Source organism: Bos indicus, chromosome 14, assembly GCF_029378745.1.
Source record: "Bos indicus isolate NIAB-ARS_2022 breed Sahiwal x Tharparkar chromosome 14, NIAB-ARS_B.indTharparkar_mat_pri_1.0, whole genome shotgun sequence".
NCBI lineage: Eukaryota > Metazoa > Chordata > Mammalia > Artiodactyla > Bovidae > Bos > Bos indicus.
This window is the reverse complement of record NC_091773.1, coordinates 60,949,672-60,970,925: the sequence shown is the minus strand read 5'-3', so window position 1 is coordinate 60,970,925 and position 21,254 is coordinate 60,949,672. Positions and strand designations below refer to the sequence as shown.

The 21,254-nt window shown below is 36.6% G+C and overlaps 1 protein-coding gene across 29 annotated transcripts in view; it reads left to right on the top strand.

Annotated features, from left to right (window-relative positions):
• Positions 1–21,254, top strand: part of RIMS2 (regulating synaptic membrane exocytosis 2) — a 609,863-nt gene that overhangs the window by 298,927 nt on the left and 289,682 nt on the right. For 18 of the 29 annotated variants that reach the window (XM_070802809.1, XM_070802806.1, XM_070802821.1 and 15 more), the window contains 4 exons: positions 14,940–15,007; positions 16,804–16,923; positions 19,032–19,131; positions 20,511–20,634. In XM_070802809.1, coding sequence (XP_070658910.1) covers positions 14,940–15,007; positions 16,804–16,923; positions 19,032–19,131; positions 20,511–20,634 — 412 coding nt within the window. Of the gene's footprint in view, positions 1–14,939; positions 15,008–15,128; positions 15,338–16,803; positions 16,924–19,031; positions 19,132–20,510; positions 20,635–21,254 lie in introns of all 29 variants that reach the window. The other 11 variants (XM_070802800.1, XM_070802803.1, XM_070802799.1 and 8 more) reach the window with 1 other exon arrangement.

Sequence of the window (21,254 nt, the reverse complement as noted above, 5' to 3'; positions counted from 1 at the left end):
CCAAATTTGCTGACATATTGAGTGCAGCACTTTCACAACATCATCTTTTAGGATTTGAAATAGCTCCGCTGGAATTCCATCACTTCCATTAGCTTTGTTCATAATGATGCTTCCTAAGGCCCACTTGACTTCACATTCCTGGATGTCTGGCTCTAGGTCAGTGATCACACCATCGTGATTATCTGGGTTGTGAAGATCTTTTTTTTTTTTTTTTTTAAATTTTAATTTTATTTTATTTTTAAACTTTACATAATTGTATTAGTTTTGCCAAATATCAAAATGAATCCACCACAGGTATACCTGTGTTCCCCATCCTGAACCCTCCTCCCTCCTCCCTCCCCATACCCTCCCTCTGAGTCGTCCCAGTGCACTAGCCCCAAGCATCCAGTATCGTGCATCGAACCTGGACTGGCATCTCGTTTCATACATGATATTTTACATGTTTCAATGCCATTCTCCCAAATCTTCCCACCGTCTCCCTCTCCCACAGAGTCCATAAGACTGTTCTATACATCAGTGTCTCTTTTGCTGTCTCGTACACAGGGTTATTGTTACCCTCTTTCTAAATTCCATAAATTATCTTTTATTTGCTTGATTCAGCAAATTTAAGGAACCACTTCCAGCCACTAAGCTAGGTACTTGGATCCTGTGGCATAAAAGGCATATGACTATTTTGCTTTTGTTTTAATCTGGGAAATTTTTAAAATTTCACCTTTATTTTTGCAGAATAATTTCTTTGGATATAGAATTCCTGGTTGACAAAATCTCTCCCCCTCTTTGAGTGCTTTGTATGTCATTGAATTTTTTTCTGGTGATAATAGTTTTACCTTCTTTTTGGTCACTCCTGTGTCTGCATAGTCTAATTGTCAGCTAGAGATTTGAACAGAAATTTTGCTCAATATAGTCAGCTTTTAAGGCTTTCACTCTCTGCTAATCAATCTGTGTGTGTGTGTATGGGGACATATTCAGAGTTCAGCCAGTTTTCAAGTCACTTGCTTGAATTTTGCTTTCTACTAGAATCTCTCCAGATCTACCCAGAACATGGTATAATTTCCTTATCAGTGTGATATGTGTGAATTTTATCAAGCTTTTTTCTGTGATTGTCTTATTTCCAGGGTCTCCCTATCTGCCATTCACCTTATATACGACTGCAGTCTTAACCTAATAAAGCTGCTGGTTCTCTTGTTGTTTCCTATTGGGTTTACTTCTTTTAGCAGACAGAGCCACGACTTTTTATCCCACCCCAAATCAAGGTGCAGAGCTGCTGGTAACAAAGCTGCTGACTTTCCCAGCCAGCCTTACACTGCTAAAGCTACTGATCCTTTGTGTGTATGCGTGCTCATTTGGGTTCGACTCTGAGACTCCATGGACTGTAGCCTTCCAGACTCCTCTGTCCATGGGATTCTCCAGGCACAAATACTGAAGTGGGTTGCCAGTGGATCTTCCTGACCCAGAGGTCGTAACACTGTCTCTTGCGTCTCCTGCATTGACCTGCGGATTCTTTACGACTGGACCACCTGGGCAAATATACTATACCGGAAGGGGGCTGTGGGGGCAGCCCTAGGCGAGAAGGCTTCTGTTATTATCTGGAACTGTAGTATTTTTTTCAAATTTTTAATGAGCCTTTGATTTCCATAGCCATGCATTTGTTGTTTTTGACAATTTCATCCTGGCTTCTACTTGAATTTTTGTGAGGGAACTAGTTGACACTTCAAGCCACTAAGCCAGAAGTTCCTCCCTGCCCGTTTTCATGATTTTGTGAATCTGGAATTCAGGCAGGGTTCAACTACATAATTTTCTTCTTCATAGAGTGCTATGTGGAATAAAGTTAAAAAAGCTGTAATTTTTTGTATGGCAACAGATGGTAACTAGACTTACTGTGTTGATCATTTTGTAATGTATAAAAATATTGAATCCCTAAGTTGTACACCTAAAATTCATACAGTATTGCAAGTCAATTATACTTTAATAAAATACAAAATGAAATAAAATTGGAACTTAATGTGTTAAAAAATAAGGGTGAATCATCTTACACCCTTATTTTTTATTTAATCTTTACCAGTTAGGGAGGGTGTTTTCAGAGACTTCCAGTAGGCTTATAATGACAGTTCTTAATCCCACAGGCCAAGGAATCTTAGTTCTTCCAGAGGCCAGATCTGTCCATTGGGGACTGCTATAGTGACCACTGTCGTTGTTGTTTGGTTGCTAAGTCGTGTCCGACTCATTGTGATCCCATGGGCTGTAGCCCACCAGGTTCCTCTGTCCGTGGGATTTCCCAGGCAAGAATACTACACCATTTCCTGCTTCAAGGAATCTTCCCAACACACAGATTGAACCCATGTCTCCTGCACTGGCAGTCGGTACCACTGTTAGAACTTGATAAATTAGTAACAATACCTGTGAGGATATAAGGGCAGGAAGATAATGGAAGAGAAATTAAACTCTGAGCAGGTAAACCTTCTCCAAACCCACTGGAGTTTGAAGCGGGTGTAGATCTGTAAGGATGACCTAGTTGAGGCAGGAGCCAGGAGGGCTCCACATAGCTGCCCCCTGGGGAGGGACCATAACTTCTTACATAAAGGACTCTGCCATGAGCACTGAATAGGCAACACTTGGGGCAGTTTGAGGAGTGAGTGCAGTTCTGAGGGATTCATATGGATGATATTCAAAAACATCCAATAAGATTTTGTTCTGAGTATTGTCCCCTTGTTTTTATGAGAGGGGTATAACAATTTTAAGCATCCTGTACTCAAATAACCTTTGGAAACTGAGGGAAATTTTTCTAGAAGCCTTCTCTGTATACTTCATATGTTTTGGGGCCATAATTGTTACTCACGCAGTTCCCAGTTAATCATTGACAGTAGTGCTGAAATTATCAAGATTGGCTTAAGTTCCCAGTTCTAAGGGGACAGAAAGTGATTGTTGGATAGAGAGCCAATTATGCCTGCCAAAAGTATTTATTGTAAGGGTTATAATAGTGCAAAACTGGAAAAAAAAAAAAAAAAAAGCCACCTGTCCAGAAATAAAGTGCTGGAGTTGTTTGGTACCAACTTGTGAAAGCCAATTGTTTGCATCTCTTCCCACATTCAATGACTTAGTATTGGTAGGTCAAAATTGGCTTAAGTGAAAGTATTTGGTTTATGGAAATAGACAGACGTTACAAAACAAGTCTTGTTTTCACCCTGGGAAGCAGGTTGTTAAATTTAAGTACCATATCACGGAAATCTAGTTGAAATTTGGATAATTATGGAGACTGTGGTAACAAAGAATACTATCCAGGCAATAATGTAAACTTCTGTAAACAGAAGCTGAATTGAAAGTTATGTCTGCTATGTTAAAATGACATATGCATGTAGAACTAGAAAGAAAAAAGGGTAAATTAAAAGTTTGGGGGAATAGTTTGTAAAAAAAAATTAATGTAGAATTTTAATAATAATAATGGATTAAAATCTGATTCAAATATTTATAAATATATAAAATAATAATGCTTTTTAGGTATGCTTAGTAAATTGTTGTTTTTGTTGTTGTTCATTCGCTGAGGTCATGTCGGACTCTTTGTGACCCCATGATCTCCTTGCTGTCCAAGGGACTCTTCATATGAAATACGCTTCAATATGAAAAAAATGTATTTCATGCCTGTTGTGTGCCTGTTGCTGTGCTAAGTGCTATGTATAAGATAATACAGTAGGACTCTGCTCAAGAGATAAGCATGTAAGCAAATGAGGAATATTGTATGATATATATGAAATAATTAAATATGAGATATTGATATAATTTGGAGAAGGAAGAGATAATTCTAACTTGACTTATTAGGAAGGGCTTTACAAAGGAGTTGCTATGTGCATTGAGTTTTGAAAGTTGAATAGAATTTTCCCGCAGAACAAATAAGGTATTGGATGGGGACAGGTGGTCATTCTACACATTCGACTTCACCCATTATGTCAGTAAAAACAGTTTTTATGGAGCACTTACTATTTGCTAGACATTACTTACGGAGAAGGCAATGGCACCCCACTCCAGTACTTTTGCCTAGAAACTCCCAGGGATGGAGGAGCCTGGTGGGCTGCAGTCCATGGGGTCGCTAGAGTCGGACACAACTGAGTGACTTCACTTTCACTTTTCACTTTCATGCATTGGAGAAGGAAATGGCAACCCACTCCAATGTTCTTGCCTGGAGAATCCCAGGGACGGGGGAGCCTGGTGGGCTGCCGTCTGTGGGGTTGCACAGAGTCGGACACGACTGAAGCGACTTAGCAGCAGCAGCAGCAGACATTACTTGACACTGGAGGGGGGCAAAGATGAAAAAAGCCATTTCCTTCCCTTAAGAAATTCATAAGACTTTCAAGAGCTAGTGTGGTTGATGGATTTATTAATTATCCTTTTTTTTTTTTAAATAGAGAAGCAATGTGGTATAGTGGAACAATGAGTTGAAAATACACACACCCATTTCTTTTCCAGGCTTTTCCAGTGATCCCATTGTAATCATAGAAAGGTTATTTGATTTTCTGGTCTTTTATTTCCTCTTAAAAATAAAGAAAATAGACTCAGTGTTTTAAAAACTATGCCAAATAGAGCACCAGATTTGTGTGGTAGTGTTTCTGGAACTGCTAAAGAGGATCAGAGGGCACTTGCACATGGGTGAGCATCTGGGATCTCTGAGTTTGTTTCCACCAGATTATGCTCTTAGTCACTTTTGTATTTGGCAGTTCTGTTAGAAAGAGACTCTACTGCATAAAGAAGTGTGAAAATGATGACCTGATATTTCAGTTCATCAACTAATTTATTCAACTGATTTTTATGCTCCGGGCACTTCTACATATGCCAGAGGCTACAACAGTTAAACAAAAAAATAGGCAGATTACCTGAGGTTGAAAATAGTAAGAGGCCAGATCATGTAGGGCTTTGTATATCATTTCAAGAACCTTGGCTTTCATTCTAACTGAGCTGAGAAGCCAGATGACTTGATCTGATTTACCTTTTGAGGATTACTCTTGATGCTGTATTGGAAACAGAGTTGAGAAGAGCAAAGATGAATTTAAGGAGACCAGTTAGGTGGTTACGGAGAAGGCAATGGCACCCCACTCCAGTACTCTTGCCTGGAAAATCCCATGGACGGAGGAGCCTGGTAGGCCGTAGTCCATGGGGTTGCTAAGAGTCGGATACGACTGAGTGACTTCGCTTTCACTTTTCACTTTCATGCATTGGAGAAGGAAGTGCAACCCACTCCAGTGTTCTTGCCTGGAGAATCCCAGGGACCGGGGAGCCTGGTGGGCTGCCGTCTGTGGGGTCGCACAGAGTCAGACATGACTGAAGTGACTTAGCAGTAGCAGTAGGTGGTTAATCCAATTGCTCATGAGAGGTGATGGCTGTTCATACCAATGTGGTAGTAGTGGAAGTGAAGAGAGGTAGTCAGATTTTGGATGTATTTTGGAAGTACAGCCACCAGAGTTTTCTGGTAGTTTACAGGTGGGTGTGACAGTAAGAAAGGAGTAAGTTACGATTACTTCAGAGATCTTTGCCTAAGTAAGTTGAAGGAAAGAGTTGCCATTAATTAACATAAGGAAATTACAGCAGACAGTTTTGGGGGGATGGGCAGGGAGGATCAGCTGTCCAGTTTCATACATATTAAATTTGATTTTCCTATTATGTATCTAATGGAGATGGTGATAACCTAGTATATATTCTAATCTGGAGTTAGATTTGGGGTACATTGATTTGGAGATCATCAGTGTATGTATGATGGGCTTTCCTGGTGGCTCAGCTGGTAAAGAATCCACCTACAATGCAGACCAAACCGGGTTCAATCCCTGGGTCGGGTCATAATGCTTTCTTTTGGTAGCTATATTGCTCTCCTTTCCTTCTCATTTAACACATTAAATGAGATTTGCATTAATAAGATGCAAGTTAAAATTATTCTAATTTAAAATTTACTCTATCAGAAAATTAGTGGCTTTCAAGTTCATATTTACCACTTTACAATTTCTGTTGTTCAGGGGTCTCAGCATAGCTTCACTAAGTATTTTTCTTAGGGTCTCAAGCTCCAATCAGGTTGCTGGCTGGGCTGTGTTCCTAGAGGCTTGATGAGGGGAGAATCTAACTTCAGATTCAATGAGACTCATTGGCAAAATTCATTTCTTTGTGACTGGATGCCGCTTGAAGTTCCCAGATGGTGCCCGTGGTTACTAAAGGTTGCCTCCTATTCCTTGCCATGTGGGTTTTTCATCATGACTGCTTACTTCACTGAATAGGCAAAGGGAGTCTTAGAGCAAGTTGACTCTTTAGGCAGATATTTTACTAATATCATAAGAGTGAAATACCACCACTTAGCCATTCCACCACCTTGATGAGGAGCAAGTCACAGATCCTGTACAAAGACATGAGGTGGGGGTTATGGGCACCACCTTAGACTCAGTTCTCCACACTCACCCCATAGTTGTCTCTGAGGTAACTCCATGCAGCATGAAAACCATTGCCTTCAATAATATCCTCTGTGTATAACTTTTTTTTTTTTTTAACTTGGGCTATTGTTGTTCAGTCGCTCAGTCATTGTCTGACTCTTTGTGACCCCATGGACTGTGACACACCAGGATTCCCTGTGCTTCACCATCTCCCAGAGCTTGCTCAAACTCATGTCCATTGAGTCGGTGATGCCATCCAACCATTTCATCCTCTGTCGTCCCCTTCTCCTCCTGCCTTCAATCTTGCCCAGCATCAGGGTCTTTTCTAATGAGTTGGTTCTTCGCATCAGGAGGTCAAAATTTTCAAGCTTCAGCTTCAGCATCAGTCCTAATGAATGTTCAGGATTGATTTCCTTTAGGCTTGATCTTGCAGTCCAAGGGACTCTCGAGAGTCTTCTCCAACACCACAGTTCAAAAGCATCCGTTCTTCGACATCAGCCTTTATGGTCCAACTCTCAAACCCGAACGTGACTACTGGAAAAACCATAGCTTTGACTGGATGGACCTTTGTTAGCAAAGTATGTCTCTTACTTTTAATACGCTGTCTAGGTTTGTCAAAGCTTTTCTTCCAAGGAGCAAGTGTCGTTTTAATTTCGTGGCTGCAGTCACCATCTTCAGTGATTTTGGAGCCCGAGAAAGTAAAGTCTTTCATTGTTTCCATTGTTTCCCATCTATTTGCCATGAAGTGATGGGACCAGATGCCATTATCTTCGTTTTTTGAATGTTGAGTTTTAAGCCAGTTTTTTCACTCTCCCATTTCACCTTCTTCAAGAGGCTCTTTAGTTCCTCTTCACTTTCTGCCATAAGGGTGGTGTTATCTGCATATCTGAGGTTATTGATATTTCTCCTGGAAACCTTGATTCCAGCTTGTGCTTCATCCAGCCCAGCAAAATTTCATATGATATATTCTGCATATGAGTTAAATAAACAGGGTGAAAATATACGGCCTTGTAATATATATAACCTTGTAATAACTTGGGCTATTAGTCTCCCTTAATAAGGACAATTTTGCTTGACTTGAAGAACTTCAGTCTTACCAATTTTAATGGCTATCTTGGGAAAAATGACCCTGCCGGATGGTTTCAGCATTATGGATCAAAATATAGTTCTTGTAACACTTGTCCTGTGAGAAAAGTTAGTGTTCCAATTAAGTCTGCAGAAGCTGTGTGTTAACATAATTCTTGTAAAGAAGTATATTGTCATTATTATAGGGAAAATTCTGCACTCAAAACATCTATTTAATTACATTTGATCCAGAGTTTTCTAAGCTTATTTGACTAAAGGACCTGTATATCACTCAAGCCTATTAACATTTACAGAAGCAGTGTTTCTTGTTGGAAAATGCCAACACAGATAGCCTGACAAGCTGAGGAAGAAAGTAAAATAACAAGAAGAAAAATGAGAGGAAAAATAAAAGGGCCATAGATAAATTTCCCTTTCTATTTAGAATGAAAGTTATGGTTATTTTACTTTCATAATGATAAAGATGGTTATGATATCATCAACACTGGGATGACTCTATAATTTGCCAAGCATTTTCACAGTCATTATCTTACTTAAGCCTCTCAACAATCTGTAAGATGTCACAATTAATCTCTTTTTATACAAATGAGTAAATGAGGCCTAATGTATTGTGTGACTTGCCCAAGTCATAAAATTAATAAGGAGTGGAGCCAATAGTTTAATGTAGGTTTTGTGGCTCCAGCTATAAAACTCTTTATGTTACAACATGCTGTGATTTTATAAACATGATTAAGTTAAAATGAAGATGTTGAAGACTACCTTTGTATAGTATGTGATTTAATTGAAAACATTTATTAACTTAAGCAAATGAAAAACTGTGACATAAAACAGTTTATAAACTCTTGTATTCATTTAATGACTGTAGGAAAAATATTACAGATAGGATATCTGAACTGTTTTCCTCTGTGCATCAAACACACACAACACAAACATGTACTATTGGGTTAGTTTATGTTTTGCAGTAGAGATATTTGAAGGAGAAAATCTTACATGCAATGTGAATCTTTTGATTAGTTTTCATCAGGTTTTATATTTAAATATATTTCGGTTCAGTTCAGTCGCTCAGTCGTGTCTGACTCTTTGCGACCCCATGAATTGCAGCATGCCAGGCCTCCCTGTCCATCACCCGGAGTTCACCCAAACTCATGTCCATGGAGTTGGTGATGCCAGCCATCTCATCCTCTGTCATCCCCTTCTCCTCCTGCCCCCAGCATCAGAGTCATTTGAGTCAACTCTTTGCATGAGGTGGCGAAAGTATTGGAATTTCAGCTTTAGCATCAATCCTTCCAAAGAACCCTCTTACACTGTTGGTGGGAATGCAAACTAGTACAGCCACTATGGAGAACAGTGTGAAGATTCTTTAAAAAACTGGAAATAGAACTGCCTTATGACCCAGCAATCCCACTGCTGGGCATACACACCGAGGAAACCAGAAATGAAAGAGACACGTGTACCCCGATGCTCATAGCAGCACTGTTTATAATAGCCAGGACATGGAAGCAACCTAGATGTCCATTAGCAGATGAATGGATAAGAAAGCTGTGGTACATATACACAATGGAGTATTACTCAGCCATTAAAAAGAATACATTTCAATCAGTTCTAATGAGGTGGATGAAACTGGAGCCGATTATACAGAGTGACGTAAGCCAGAAAGAAAACCACCAATACAGTATACTAACACATATATATGGAATTTAGAAAGATGGTAATGATAACCCTGTATGCGAGACAGCAAAAGAGACACAAATGTATAGAACAGTCTTTTGGACTCTGTGGGAGGGGGGTGGGGGGATGATTTGGTTTCTCCCGGCAATCTTGATTCCAGCTTGTGCTTCTTCCAGCCCAGCGTTTCTCATGATATACTGTGAATCATTGAATATTACAGTTCAGTAAGACTTAGTTCTCTTTTTAAATTTTTATTTATTTTTTTATTGCACTGGGTCCTTGTTGCTACCCGTGGTCTTTCTCTAGTTAAGGCCGCTGGGGGGTGCTGTAGTTGTTGTGTGCGGGCCGCTCATCGCGTGGCTTCTCTCGTTGCGGAGCGCTGGCTCTAGGGGGCGTGGCCTTCAGTAGTTGCCGCCCGTGGGCTCTGAAGTGCAGGCCCAGCAGTCCTGGCACTTGTGCCTTGTGGCTCTGGGGCGTGTGTAATCCTCCTGGATCGAGCCCGTGTTCCCTGCATTGGCGGGTGAATTCTTATCCGCTGCACCACCGGGAAAGTCCTAGTGCTCTTTTAATGTAACTTTCTAAAGCCCTGATTCCTCTTCTACATCATGCTGACATGTGGTACTCCAGCTTTTCTTTAAATTCTGCCGGTGATGGAATTATCAATACCTATGAAGGCAGCAACACATTATTTTTAACTTTTAATTTTGAAATAATTATAGGTATGCAGAAAGTTGCAAAGGTAGTGCATAGAGATCCCATGTGCCCTTTACCTAGTTTTCCCCAAAGGTTACATTTTCTATAATGATACTGTGCATAGAATATCAAAAGCAGGAAAGTGACGTTGGAACAATGTGTTTGTATAGGCTTGTGACATCTTATCACATACGTGGATTCATGTAAGCACTACTGTTATAAAGATACAGAGCTACTATACCATCAGAGAGATCTTCCTCATGCTGCCCCTTTACAGTAACACCTTCCTCCCTCCCCCTCCAGCCCTACCCTGTGCTGACCACTAGTTCATTCTCCAGTTTTATTATTTATATTATATAAATGAAATCATGTGGTATGTGATTGTTTTTCACTCAGCATATTGCTCTTGAGGTGCATCTGTGTTGTGTGTATCAATAGTTTTTTCATCTTTATTACTAAGTAAAATTCCATGGTATAGTTATACCACAATTATTTTTTAAAATATAAATTTATTTATTTTAACTGGAGGCTAATTACTTCACAATATTGTAGTGGTTCCACCATACATTGACATGGCCATTTGCCTATTAAAGGACATTTTGCTTGTTTCCACTTTTTCACTATTACAAATAGAGATATTCTTTTTCATGAAATTTCTCTTCATATAAAGCACTTTGCCTTTTGCCTTTGAGTACTATATGATTTTAGCTGTAAGTTTTTGGTTGATGTCCTTTATTTATTTGAGCAAGTTCTCCTCATTTCTTGTTTTCTGTTTTTCTTATTCTGATTTTTTTTCCTTCATCAATTAATAGGATCACGATTTTTTTTTTTAACTTATATGACAGCTCAAACTGATTTTTAATATTCACCCGGCCTTGCATGCCAGCAAAAAGTCCCATTTGCTCAGAGTGTTTATATATATATATATTTTTTTTTTTTTATATATATATATTGCTGAATTACATTTGCTAATATTCTGCTAAGGATTTATCTATATTCATGAGGGGATTGGTCTGCATTTTTCTTGTTTGCCTTTTTTTTTTTCTGTTTTGTCTGTTTTTTATTTTCTTTTTCTTGCTATCTATAGGTTATTTAAACTTTTTTAAAAAATTGCATTTTAATTCATCTGTAGTGTTTTTCAGTGTATTTCTTTGCAAAGAATTTTATTTAGTTGTTGCTGTAGGTACTATGCGGCTTCCGTGGTGGCTCAGCTGGTAAAGAATCTGCATATTACATATGTGTAACTTACATCCTGCTGCTGTTGACATTTTACTAGTCAGAGAGAAAAGTGGAAGCCCTACATACTTTAATTTCTTTTACCTTTCCCTTCTTATAATGTAATTATCTTACCTATTTCTTCTATGTGTGTTGAAACGCATATCAGATGATATATACTTCTTGTTTCAAACATCAACATAATTTGGAAAACTAAAGAGGAGGGTAGCCTATTGTATTTACCCATAGTTTTACTTATCGTGTTTTTTATTCCTTCTTGATATTGTCAGGTTCCTTCTTTTTGTTTTGTTTTAGTTTCCACAGCTTCCTTTAGCCATTCTTTTAGGGTAAGTTTGCTGGTGACACATTCTCTTCATTTTCTTTTGTCTGAGGATGTCTTTATTTCTCATTCATTTCTGAAAGATATTTTCACCATGTTTTGTGTTCAGAGTTGACAATTCTTTTATTTCAACAATTGAAAAACGCTGTGGCATTTCTTTCTGGCTTTCAAGGTTTCTGATGAGAAAATTTATCACTGTCTTTGGAATTGTTTTTCCCCTTTATATAAGGTGGTGTTTCTTTCTTGCTGGTTTCCAAAAAAAAAAAAAAAACCAAAACAGTTTGTTTTTAATTTCTAGTTTGTTTATGATGTATCTCTGCACAAATTTCTTTGCATATTTCTTGTTTGGAGGCTTAAGTTCACTGTTGTTCCTCTGTCCTTTCCATTCTGCTGTTGAATCCATCCGTTTGATTTTTAAATTTCAGTCATTTTTCAAAACATTCTAAAATTTCCACTTGGTCCTCTTGTCTTCCATGTCTTGTTCTAGAGCTAGAAAGTTAAACAGTACATTTTTGTACTGCTACTAAAGGAAGGACATTTTATTATCTTAGTTGTGCCCTTTGAAGCTAAATAAAATAAGAATAGTAAGTGATAAGTATTATTATCTAAATGCTAGCAGTCCTGAGGATTATTTTCTATATGTTTTGCACTGATAACCTTATTTAATTCTTAAAGTAACACCAATATTTACTCATGTAAGAAATGTTTACTGATGGCTTACCATTTGTGACAATTTTGGTTTTTTTTTTTTAGTCACATATTTTCAGTTTAGCTTCAAATGGTTACATGGCTGATTTCTTGGAAAAACTATTTCTGCAGTTTCGGTAGTTTGCAGGCACAGGGGAAGAAGTGAGACTGCAAGCTGAATTCTCACATCTTCACATAAAGCGGTCAAAAATGATTATTTATGATGTCCATCTTTATTCCAATTCAGAGATTTATCAGCGCTTTATTGTGGAACAATAATGTATTTTGAAAGAGTTATAAGTTTTCTGAGATTCAGATATGCTCAGGGTTTTGGGTAGCTGTAAACTCTTTGTCTATTTGTGCCATGAAAAAGATTGGGAAGCACTTCTCTAGTTTACAGGTTGAAGAATGGGTTCTTTTTCTGTACCAGTGGAACTTTGGGCATGTTAGAAAGTACAGCTTTATCATTCTTTACAAATAAACTTCTCAAAAAAATTGTCTCCTGTTGTTCTCCAACAGTGAGATCATAATCACCTGGTGGACTGTTAAAACAAAGGCTACAGAATTTCTTATTAAAACACCTACAGAATTTCTGATTAAATCTAGGTGGTACCCAAGAATTTGCATTTTTAACAAGTCCCTGGGCAATGTTGATTATGTTATTTTAAGGATTTTGTGAACCAGTCATCTACACAGAATTTTTCTACTTCATCTTTCTTTGATTCTTCAGTTACTTCAGTTTGGTTTCAATTTCATCCTTCTATCCAGAGTGCTTTTTCTAACATCCTTCCTGGTATTAATGTTGCCAAATCAAATGCATAATTTTCAGTTCCTTATCTTACCTGACATGTAGAAATCATTTTATTGCTGTTTTCTCCTCCTGTTTAAGAAACTCAGTTTTTATTTGGTCTGGAGACCTCTGTCTCTGCCTCCCTCCTTTTTTCTATCTTTGCATGGTCTTTCTCAGTCTCTCTCATTCCTTTATCTCGAATCAAACTCTATTAGAATTCATTCTGGGTCCTCTTCATATCTTATTTTACCCTCTCTTCCTAAATGATCTAGTTATTCCTAGATCAAATGATCTAATAATTCCCAATTTATGTCTCCAGCTCAGATTTTCCCTTTAAGCTTTATTGTAATTTAACTGAGTTCCTGAATAACTTATAGGTGTTTGGAATAATACCTAAGATGCATATTTTATCATTTTAATGTGTTTGAATCTTACAGATTCCATGAAATAAAATAACTCTTTTCTCTCCCTTCACTAAAAAATGCTTCTCCTTCTCATAAATGGTCTTTACTTCCATTTAGTTATTAATGTCAGAAACCTGAGGGTTATCCTTGATGCTTGTGTTGCTTAACACTCTCATTTATACCCCTAAAGCATCTCTCAGTTTCCTCTTTACTTACCATGTCTGATACCATCACCTATGTTCAAGTCGTAATCGCCTGTTGTGAGTTATTACAACTGTCTTTTAACTCATGGTGTCTTCCAACCCAATCTCTCTTTAGTACTTAGATTCATCTTTTTAAAATGTAAATCAGATCATGTCACCATCTTGCTTAAAATCCTTCAGTGACTGAAATTCATAATCTTTAATGTGGTGTGAGAAGGGCTCTCTAAGCTGATTTGTGTTGCCTCTGCAGTCTCAGCACCGCATTTGCCCTCATTCTTTTTGGTTCAGACACACTGGTGTTCCATTGGTGTTTTGTGCAGTGCCATCTTGTTACTTCTTCCTGGAATGCTTTCCTCTGCTTTCCATCTGCCTGTATCTTTATCTGTCCTTTATAGATCGCATATTTCTGTTCTCAAACATCACTTCTTTAGAGGTGTTTGCTGACCCCAAAATCTAAATTAACTGTTATTATACTCTTACAGTGTTTTGCACATCCTATATGACACTGATGATTTATTTATGTTTATCTCCATTCTGCTGAATGTCTCATTGTTTTACCCCTTACCTTAAGGTTTAGCACAATGCACAGCAATATGAAGGTGTTTAGTAAATATTTTTAAATAAATGAAAATATGAATAGAGCTTAACAAGATGTGCACATATAGATGAAAAAGTTCTTTTCCAAAGGTAAGACAAATAAGGAGCACATAAGTTTGAGAAATGGATATTTATTGTGAGTTGCCAATTACATAAATTATCTGAAAAATTATTTGAGTAGAAAATTTATTTTTAGACGAATGCGATTTCTGAAAAAAAAACTTGAAAAATTGCTTCAAAATAATATCAAGTAATTCATGATATTTAAGGGAAGTTTATATTTACTAACAGAAGTTGAGTGAACCTCTTTTGTCATTTTCATATAGATTTAATCTTTTGTGTAACCAATTCTTTTTTTTAATCAAAATTTTTAGGAGGTTTCAGCATTAAAGAATATCATACTATATTCCAGAAACATTTAATTACTTAATTTTTCATTATAGTGGTTATTAGCAATCCACTGTTTAATTTTTAAAATGCATCTTAATCTTTGGAGGACAAACTCATGTCTGTAGGCCAGCATCAAAAAAATAGCATGAGTAACAGACATTGCTGAAAGTCTTTTTCTTTTTTTCAGAATATATAATTTTTTTCCTTTATATTCTTGTTTATTAGTAGCTGTTTCTCTTCTTTCAGCAGTTTTGTTCTGTAGGATTTGTCTAGAGTACATAAGTATTCTGCATTCTATAAGTTTACTCACTTGAAATCTTAGCTTTCTCTTGGTATATATAGTGAGTGCTTACAGATAAAGTACTTCAAACTAGAGGGGATCACACAGTTTAAAATGTTGATTATGTCTTTGTCTGCCCTTTCTTTCGCCGTCTCCTTTACTTCCCTCTTTTGTCTGTCTGACTCTCACAGGAGACGTGGATCACAACTGGTTGGACCATACGTCTTGGCATAGCAGTGAGGCATCCCCAATGTCTTTGGTGAGACATGTGGGGCCTTACTATCTAATTTCTGTTATCATTTCACTTTTCCTTTTGGATTTATACCTTTGCATGTTTTCTTTTTGTATCTTTTTTTTTTTTTTTTATCCCACACCTGTAGGGGACAGTCAAAAGGGAAAAAGAAAAACTAGTGAGCAGGCAGTTTTGTCGGACTCTAACACCAGGTCTGAGAGACAAAAGAAAATGATGTACTTTGGAGGCCACTCTTTGGAAGAGGATTTGGAATGGTCTGAGCCTCAGATTAAGGACTCTGGGGTAGATACGTGTAGTAGCACAACCCTTAATGAGGAGCATAGCCATAGTGATAAGGTACTGAGATTGTGGAGCCTGCCTTTTAACCTGCTCATTTGGTCTTCGTTTGCTCTCTGTCACTCATTCAAACAGAACATAATAAAAGGACAGGGCATTTCAGGGGTCAATATAGCATTTCTTAAGGTGCAGAAAAGAAAAACAAAACCAAAACAAATCGATCAACCAAAGTACTTCTTGCTTGCTTTGCTGTTTTTGTTGTTTGACGGCATACCAAAAAATAAGTAAATGAAAATAAAAATTAGGAACAATAGAATGTTTTGTTTATGGTCGCTTGAAAGAACTTGGTAATGTTATTATAAACCACAAATATAAAGAATTTTTTTTTGGATTGGCTTATTTGACTGCTTGCATATATTTTCCTTGGGATGAAAATTAAATTATTAACAGTTTGAATCCCAGGTAAAAGGGAGATAATTGGGTCTGTTTGCACAGAAAAAGTTGTTTTTCTTTTTTCCCTTTCACTGTCATTTTGCTCTTTTGTTTTATTGTCATAGCATTTTAATGTAGTGTCAATTAGTATTAGAGCCATTGCCATCTGCTTTGGTATTTATTGTTTGCTTTTAGTATAGTGAAACTTTTGAAATCTTTTTATCATATAGATGTGATTTACTGGAACTTGTCTTTTGCCTGCTAAATTTTGCATGAAGATGTGCATGTTAACTTTTAGATAACTGTGGAACTGTGATTACACAAATCATTTACTTTGTTATTTGACATATAACATATAATGGAATTGTGTCATGATTTAGAAAAGGCTTGAGAAAAACTAATATTTTCAAGGTTGTTGAACAGTGTTTAACAGTACCATTGAATTAGCAAATAGTTCAGAAACCTGAAAGAGTCAAGAAATCTCCAAAAAATGAGCAATGTAATCTATCCTCATGTTTGAATTGGACCTGTTTCTCCCATGTACATTCATTTGGAAAGTTACCTAGCCCTGTGTATTTTTAATAATTTTTATCTATAAACCTATTTCAAGAAAACCCTCTTCAGTTTTCTATTTTAATTTAGCTTGACCTTTTAACTTTTACTGTAATAAAGTCTTTCAAAGTCTTCCAGAAGTGTTTGAAGATTAAATTCTCATTTTTAAATGAATCCAATTGCATAGAATTAGAGTCTCTTTTCTGCCTATGGTTTTTTAATCTTTAGTATGTAGATAATTAAACTAGAGTCTGCATATATTTTTAAGGTTTATCAGTTTTTTTAGAACTATATAACTTCAGTGTTGTGTTAGAGCATGTTAGAATTTGAAGTAACTGATTTTTTAAAAAAACTTGGATATTAAAATAAGATTATAAGCATAATCTTATCATCTTATTAAATTTTTGATCAATATTTTGACTGAAAGCTGATTTGTGTAATCATAACACTTTGGAAATTGCAAGTTTGGCTAGATTGTACAATAAAGGGTCATTTGTCATAAAAGAACATTAATTTTTGTGTTTATTGATGCAATATATCAGCACCCTGTGACGTGGCAGCCATCTAAAGATGGAGATCGTTTAATTGGTCGCATTTTATTAAATAAGCGTTTAAAAGATGGAAGTGTACCTCGAGATTCAGGAGCAATGCTTGGCTTGAAGGTATGTGATGAAATATGTGAGATGCTCTATATTCCTTATAGATTTATCAGAAAAGCAAAAGATATAATAACTCTATACCAACTTAGTGTTTTTTTTTCCATTTTCAAGAATTCCTAAATATTTGCACTCATTTTTCGAAAACTTTTCATTTCCAAGTGTTATTTAAGAAGTTGCCATTATTTTACAATAATACATATTTATTTAATTTTGGAAAATAGAACTTGAATTATATACTTGAATTCTAAATACAGTGCTCAAGCTTATTTTACCTGTAGTTGTCCTTCAAGTCTATGTATGTGTTTATATTCTATTAAAATGATAGCTTTGTTCAATTATTAAATGTGCAAATGTGGGAAATATAACGTGTATTACATAGGAATATAATTTGTATTAGCGTAGCAAAATATGTATGTGTTTTTTTTGTGTGTGTGTGAGAGAGAGAGAGAGAAAGAGAATAACGTTTGAAGTCTAAAAACTCAGAAATACTTATGTTAGGAGATTTAATGTAAATGCTGATTTGTATTTTACTGTAAAATACCAGACAATTATTTAAGTACACCAAAGAAGGCTCTGTTGGTTTTTTGTGTATCCGTAAAGTGAATTAAAAACTGAAATGCGAAGAGAGTTTTAGAATTGAATCATTGCTACAGAAGTAGTTGTATAGAATCCAGGAAGAGATATTTGAAAATTTTGATTGTAAATAAAATTGTGCATCATTTATTGGGTGGTTGCCGTGTGGCTGGTACTCATCTGAACACTTTATCATTTTACTGACTCTCAGATAAGAAATAAGCTTAGCAAGGTCTTGTAACTTGCTCATAGTCTCAAAGATGGTGATGAAGGTGAGAATTAAATCCAGATCTGCCCAGTGTAGAGTTGGAACTGCAGTATAGTATAGAGGTCGGGATGCCTTGGCTTGACTTCTATTTATAGTACTTACTAGCTATGTGACATTAGGCAACTAAACTTCTCTTAGCCTCAGATCCTTCATCTGTACAGCGGAGATAATAATACTGAGAATTATTATCTAGTAAGATTAAATAAAGCAATATACAAACATTTAGTATTGTGCCTGGCACTCTGAGATTTCAATAATAATAATTATAGTCAGTATAATTATTATTAAAATTTATTAAGTCAAGAAAGTTTTAATATCTTAACATAGGGATTTCAGCCCATATTATCTATACATGTAATTTTCATAACCAAACATTTGAATAATTAGTTAATGTTAACTGAACTGCCGCTGAGTGTTATTCACTGCAATTGGGGAATAAATAAATGGAGTAAGATAAATCAATAATTTTTAAATTCTGTGTCATTCAGTCAATTGAGAAGAGGGAAAAAAATCTAGTCAATGATATTAGTTACTAGTTTTTGCATAACTTGCTACAAAGTTGATATATTGATTGATTGGCAGTTCTGAGAATCAAAGCATTAATTTAGGAGACTAGTCTTATAGATTCACATATGATTCCACTGCATTAATGATAACCTTTGTTTTTTTTCTTTTTCTGAAACATGTGTTAATAGAAACAGAAAAATTGGGAGGCAGATGGTCTAAAGTTTACATTAATTTGGATGAGATTAAGTAAATTTTGTAATTTTCTCAGGAAAAATCCATCATCATCATGCATGTTATCAATGTGCCCCAAAGATTACCAACTAATAAAATTTTTAGAAGATACCATAATTATAGTAAAAGTAACAAAATATGTAGTATGATACTTGACATCTATAACTAGAAATTTGTAGTTAGAAATGTTAATGTAATTATATGTAATTATGTAGTATTGTGTAGTAACATATTTTTAGAAATGGCAAAAGTAAGAATTCTGTAATAAAGGCAGAAATTATAAATTGTTTCTAAGGTATGCAACATTTTCAACAAATAATTGCTTAAATTGTAAAATATTTGGAGTATGTAAAGAGTCTGCCCTTGACATATACACAGTTCCTAATAATAACACTATATTATTTTAAAATTATTTTAACATTTTAAATTATAGTTTCAAAACTTGCAAATTATCTAGTTATTTTTTACTTGAATCTTCAACTGTGTTCAATTGAACAATATGCCTGTTTTAACATTTTCTTCTTTTAAACAGGTTGTAGGAGGAAAGATGACTGAATCAGGTCGGCTCTGTGCATTTATAACCAAAGTTAAAAGAGGAAGTTTAGCTGATACTGTAGGACATCTTAGACCAGGTAGGTTTCAATTTTTGGTTATTTACACTTAAACTGTTAAACTTCAGTTCGGTTCAGTTCAGTCGCTCAGTCGTGTCCAACTCTCTGCAACCCCATGAATCGCAGCACGCCAGGCCTCCCTGTCCATCACCAGCTCCTGGAGTTTACTCAGACTCACATCCATCGAGTCAGTGATGCCATCCAGCCATCTCATCCTCCGTCGTCCCCTTCTCCTCCTGCCCCCAATCCCTGCCAGCATCAGAGTCTTTTCCAATGAGTCAACTCTTCGCATGAGGTGGCCAAAGTACTGGAGTTTCAGCTTTAGCATCATTCCTTCCAAAGAACACCTAGGACTGATCTCCTTTAGAATGGACTGGTTGGATCTCCTTGCAGTCCAAGGGACTCTCAACAGTCTTTTCCAACACAAACAGTTCAAAAGCATCAATTCTTTGGTGCTCAGCTTTCTTCACAGTCCAACTCTCACATCCATACATGACTACTGGAAAAACCATAGCCTTGACTAGACAGACCTTTGTTATGAAAAAGTTGTCTCATTTGGAAGTGACTTCACTTGTAACCAAAAGTTCATTTAACTTATATATTAATTTTTATTCATCAATGCAAAGTTGTAACTATTAGTTCTTGAGTCACAGTAGATAAAAGATTTTTATATTTACTGATCTTATTTTTTTGTTGATGGATATTCCTAGTCTGTATCTCAGATTAGCATAATTTGTTTCCCATAAGCCTTATTTCTTTTGAAGCACTTCCAGTATAGTTTAGAAAGCAAATTTCATGGATAAATATGTTTTTCCTGAAATGTGTCACTCCTTATGTCTATGATAATGGTTACTATTGAAGAGATCCTTGAATGCCTTGGAGAGGATCAGTGAATGGTCAGTGTTAAACTTTTCATAAAAGAGATTAGACAAGTGCTCAACTACATATATATTGAGAATCATAGAATACAGAGTTATACATTTTTCAAAGAGGCAACGGATCATGATAGTTTCTAGAATTGTAATTTCTATTAAGAAATCACAGACAAGAGTGATGTCACCAAGTTGGAGACGTAGGTTGTTCCCAACTTGCTTCCCCTTGCAGGAACAACTAACAACTATTCAGGGACAGGACACTATTGAAAACAATTCCAGAAATCACAGAGATGACTTTTACGTTATTTTTTCCTCTGGCCTTTCCTTGTCCTTTTGTGTGAAATTTACTAATCATCCCAGTCATCATATTTTATGCCATTGGAGCTGTTCTCAGTATGTTTCTTATTCCATAACGGTGCTTGTGTTCTACAAAATTGATTGCAGTTTGAGATTGCATTTGTTTCGAGTGCATTTTGTGAAGTTAGGTTTTCTTTCTAAGATTATCATTGCTGACACACACCACAGGTGATGAAGTACTAGAGTGGAATGGAAGACTATTACAAGGAGCCACATTTGAAGAAGTATATAACATCATCCTGGAATCCAAACCTGAACCACAGGTGGAGCTTGTTGTTTCAAGGCCTATTGGGTGAGTTAATCTGAATACTTTCAGTTCAGTTCAGTTCCGTTCAGTCGCTCAGTCGTGTCTGACTCTTTGCGACCTCGTGAATCGCAGCACGCCAGGCCTCCCTGTCCATCACCAACTCCCAGAGTTCACCCAAACCCATGTCCATCAAGTCGGTGATGCCATCCAGCCATCTCATCCTCTGTCGTTCCCTTTTCCTCCTGTCCCCAATCCCTCCCAGCATCAGAGTCTTTTCCAATGAGTCAGCTCTTCGCATGAGGTGGCCAAAGTACTGGAGTTTCAGCTTTAGCATCATTCCTTCCAAAGAACACCCAGGACTGATCTCCTTTAGAATGGACTGGTTGCATCTCCTTGCTGAACACTTTACACATGTGTAAATTTGACTGTGTGTGCATGCTCAGTCATTCAGTTGTGTCTGACTCTTGTGACCCCTAAGAACTGTAGCTGACCAGGCTCCTCTGTCCATGGGAGTTTCCAGGCAAGAATACTAGAGTAGGTTGCCATTTCCTCCTCTAGGGTATCTTCTCTACCCAGAGATCAAACTCCTATCTCCTCTGCTGGCAGGTGAATTCTTTACTACTGCACCAACTGGGAAGTCATAAAATTGACTACTATTAAACAAT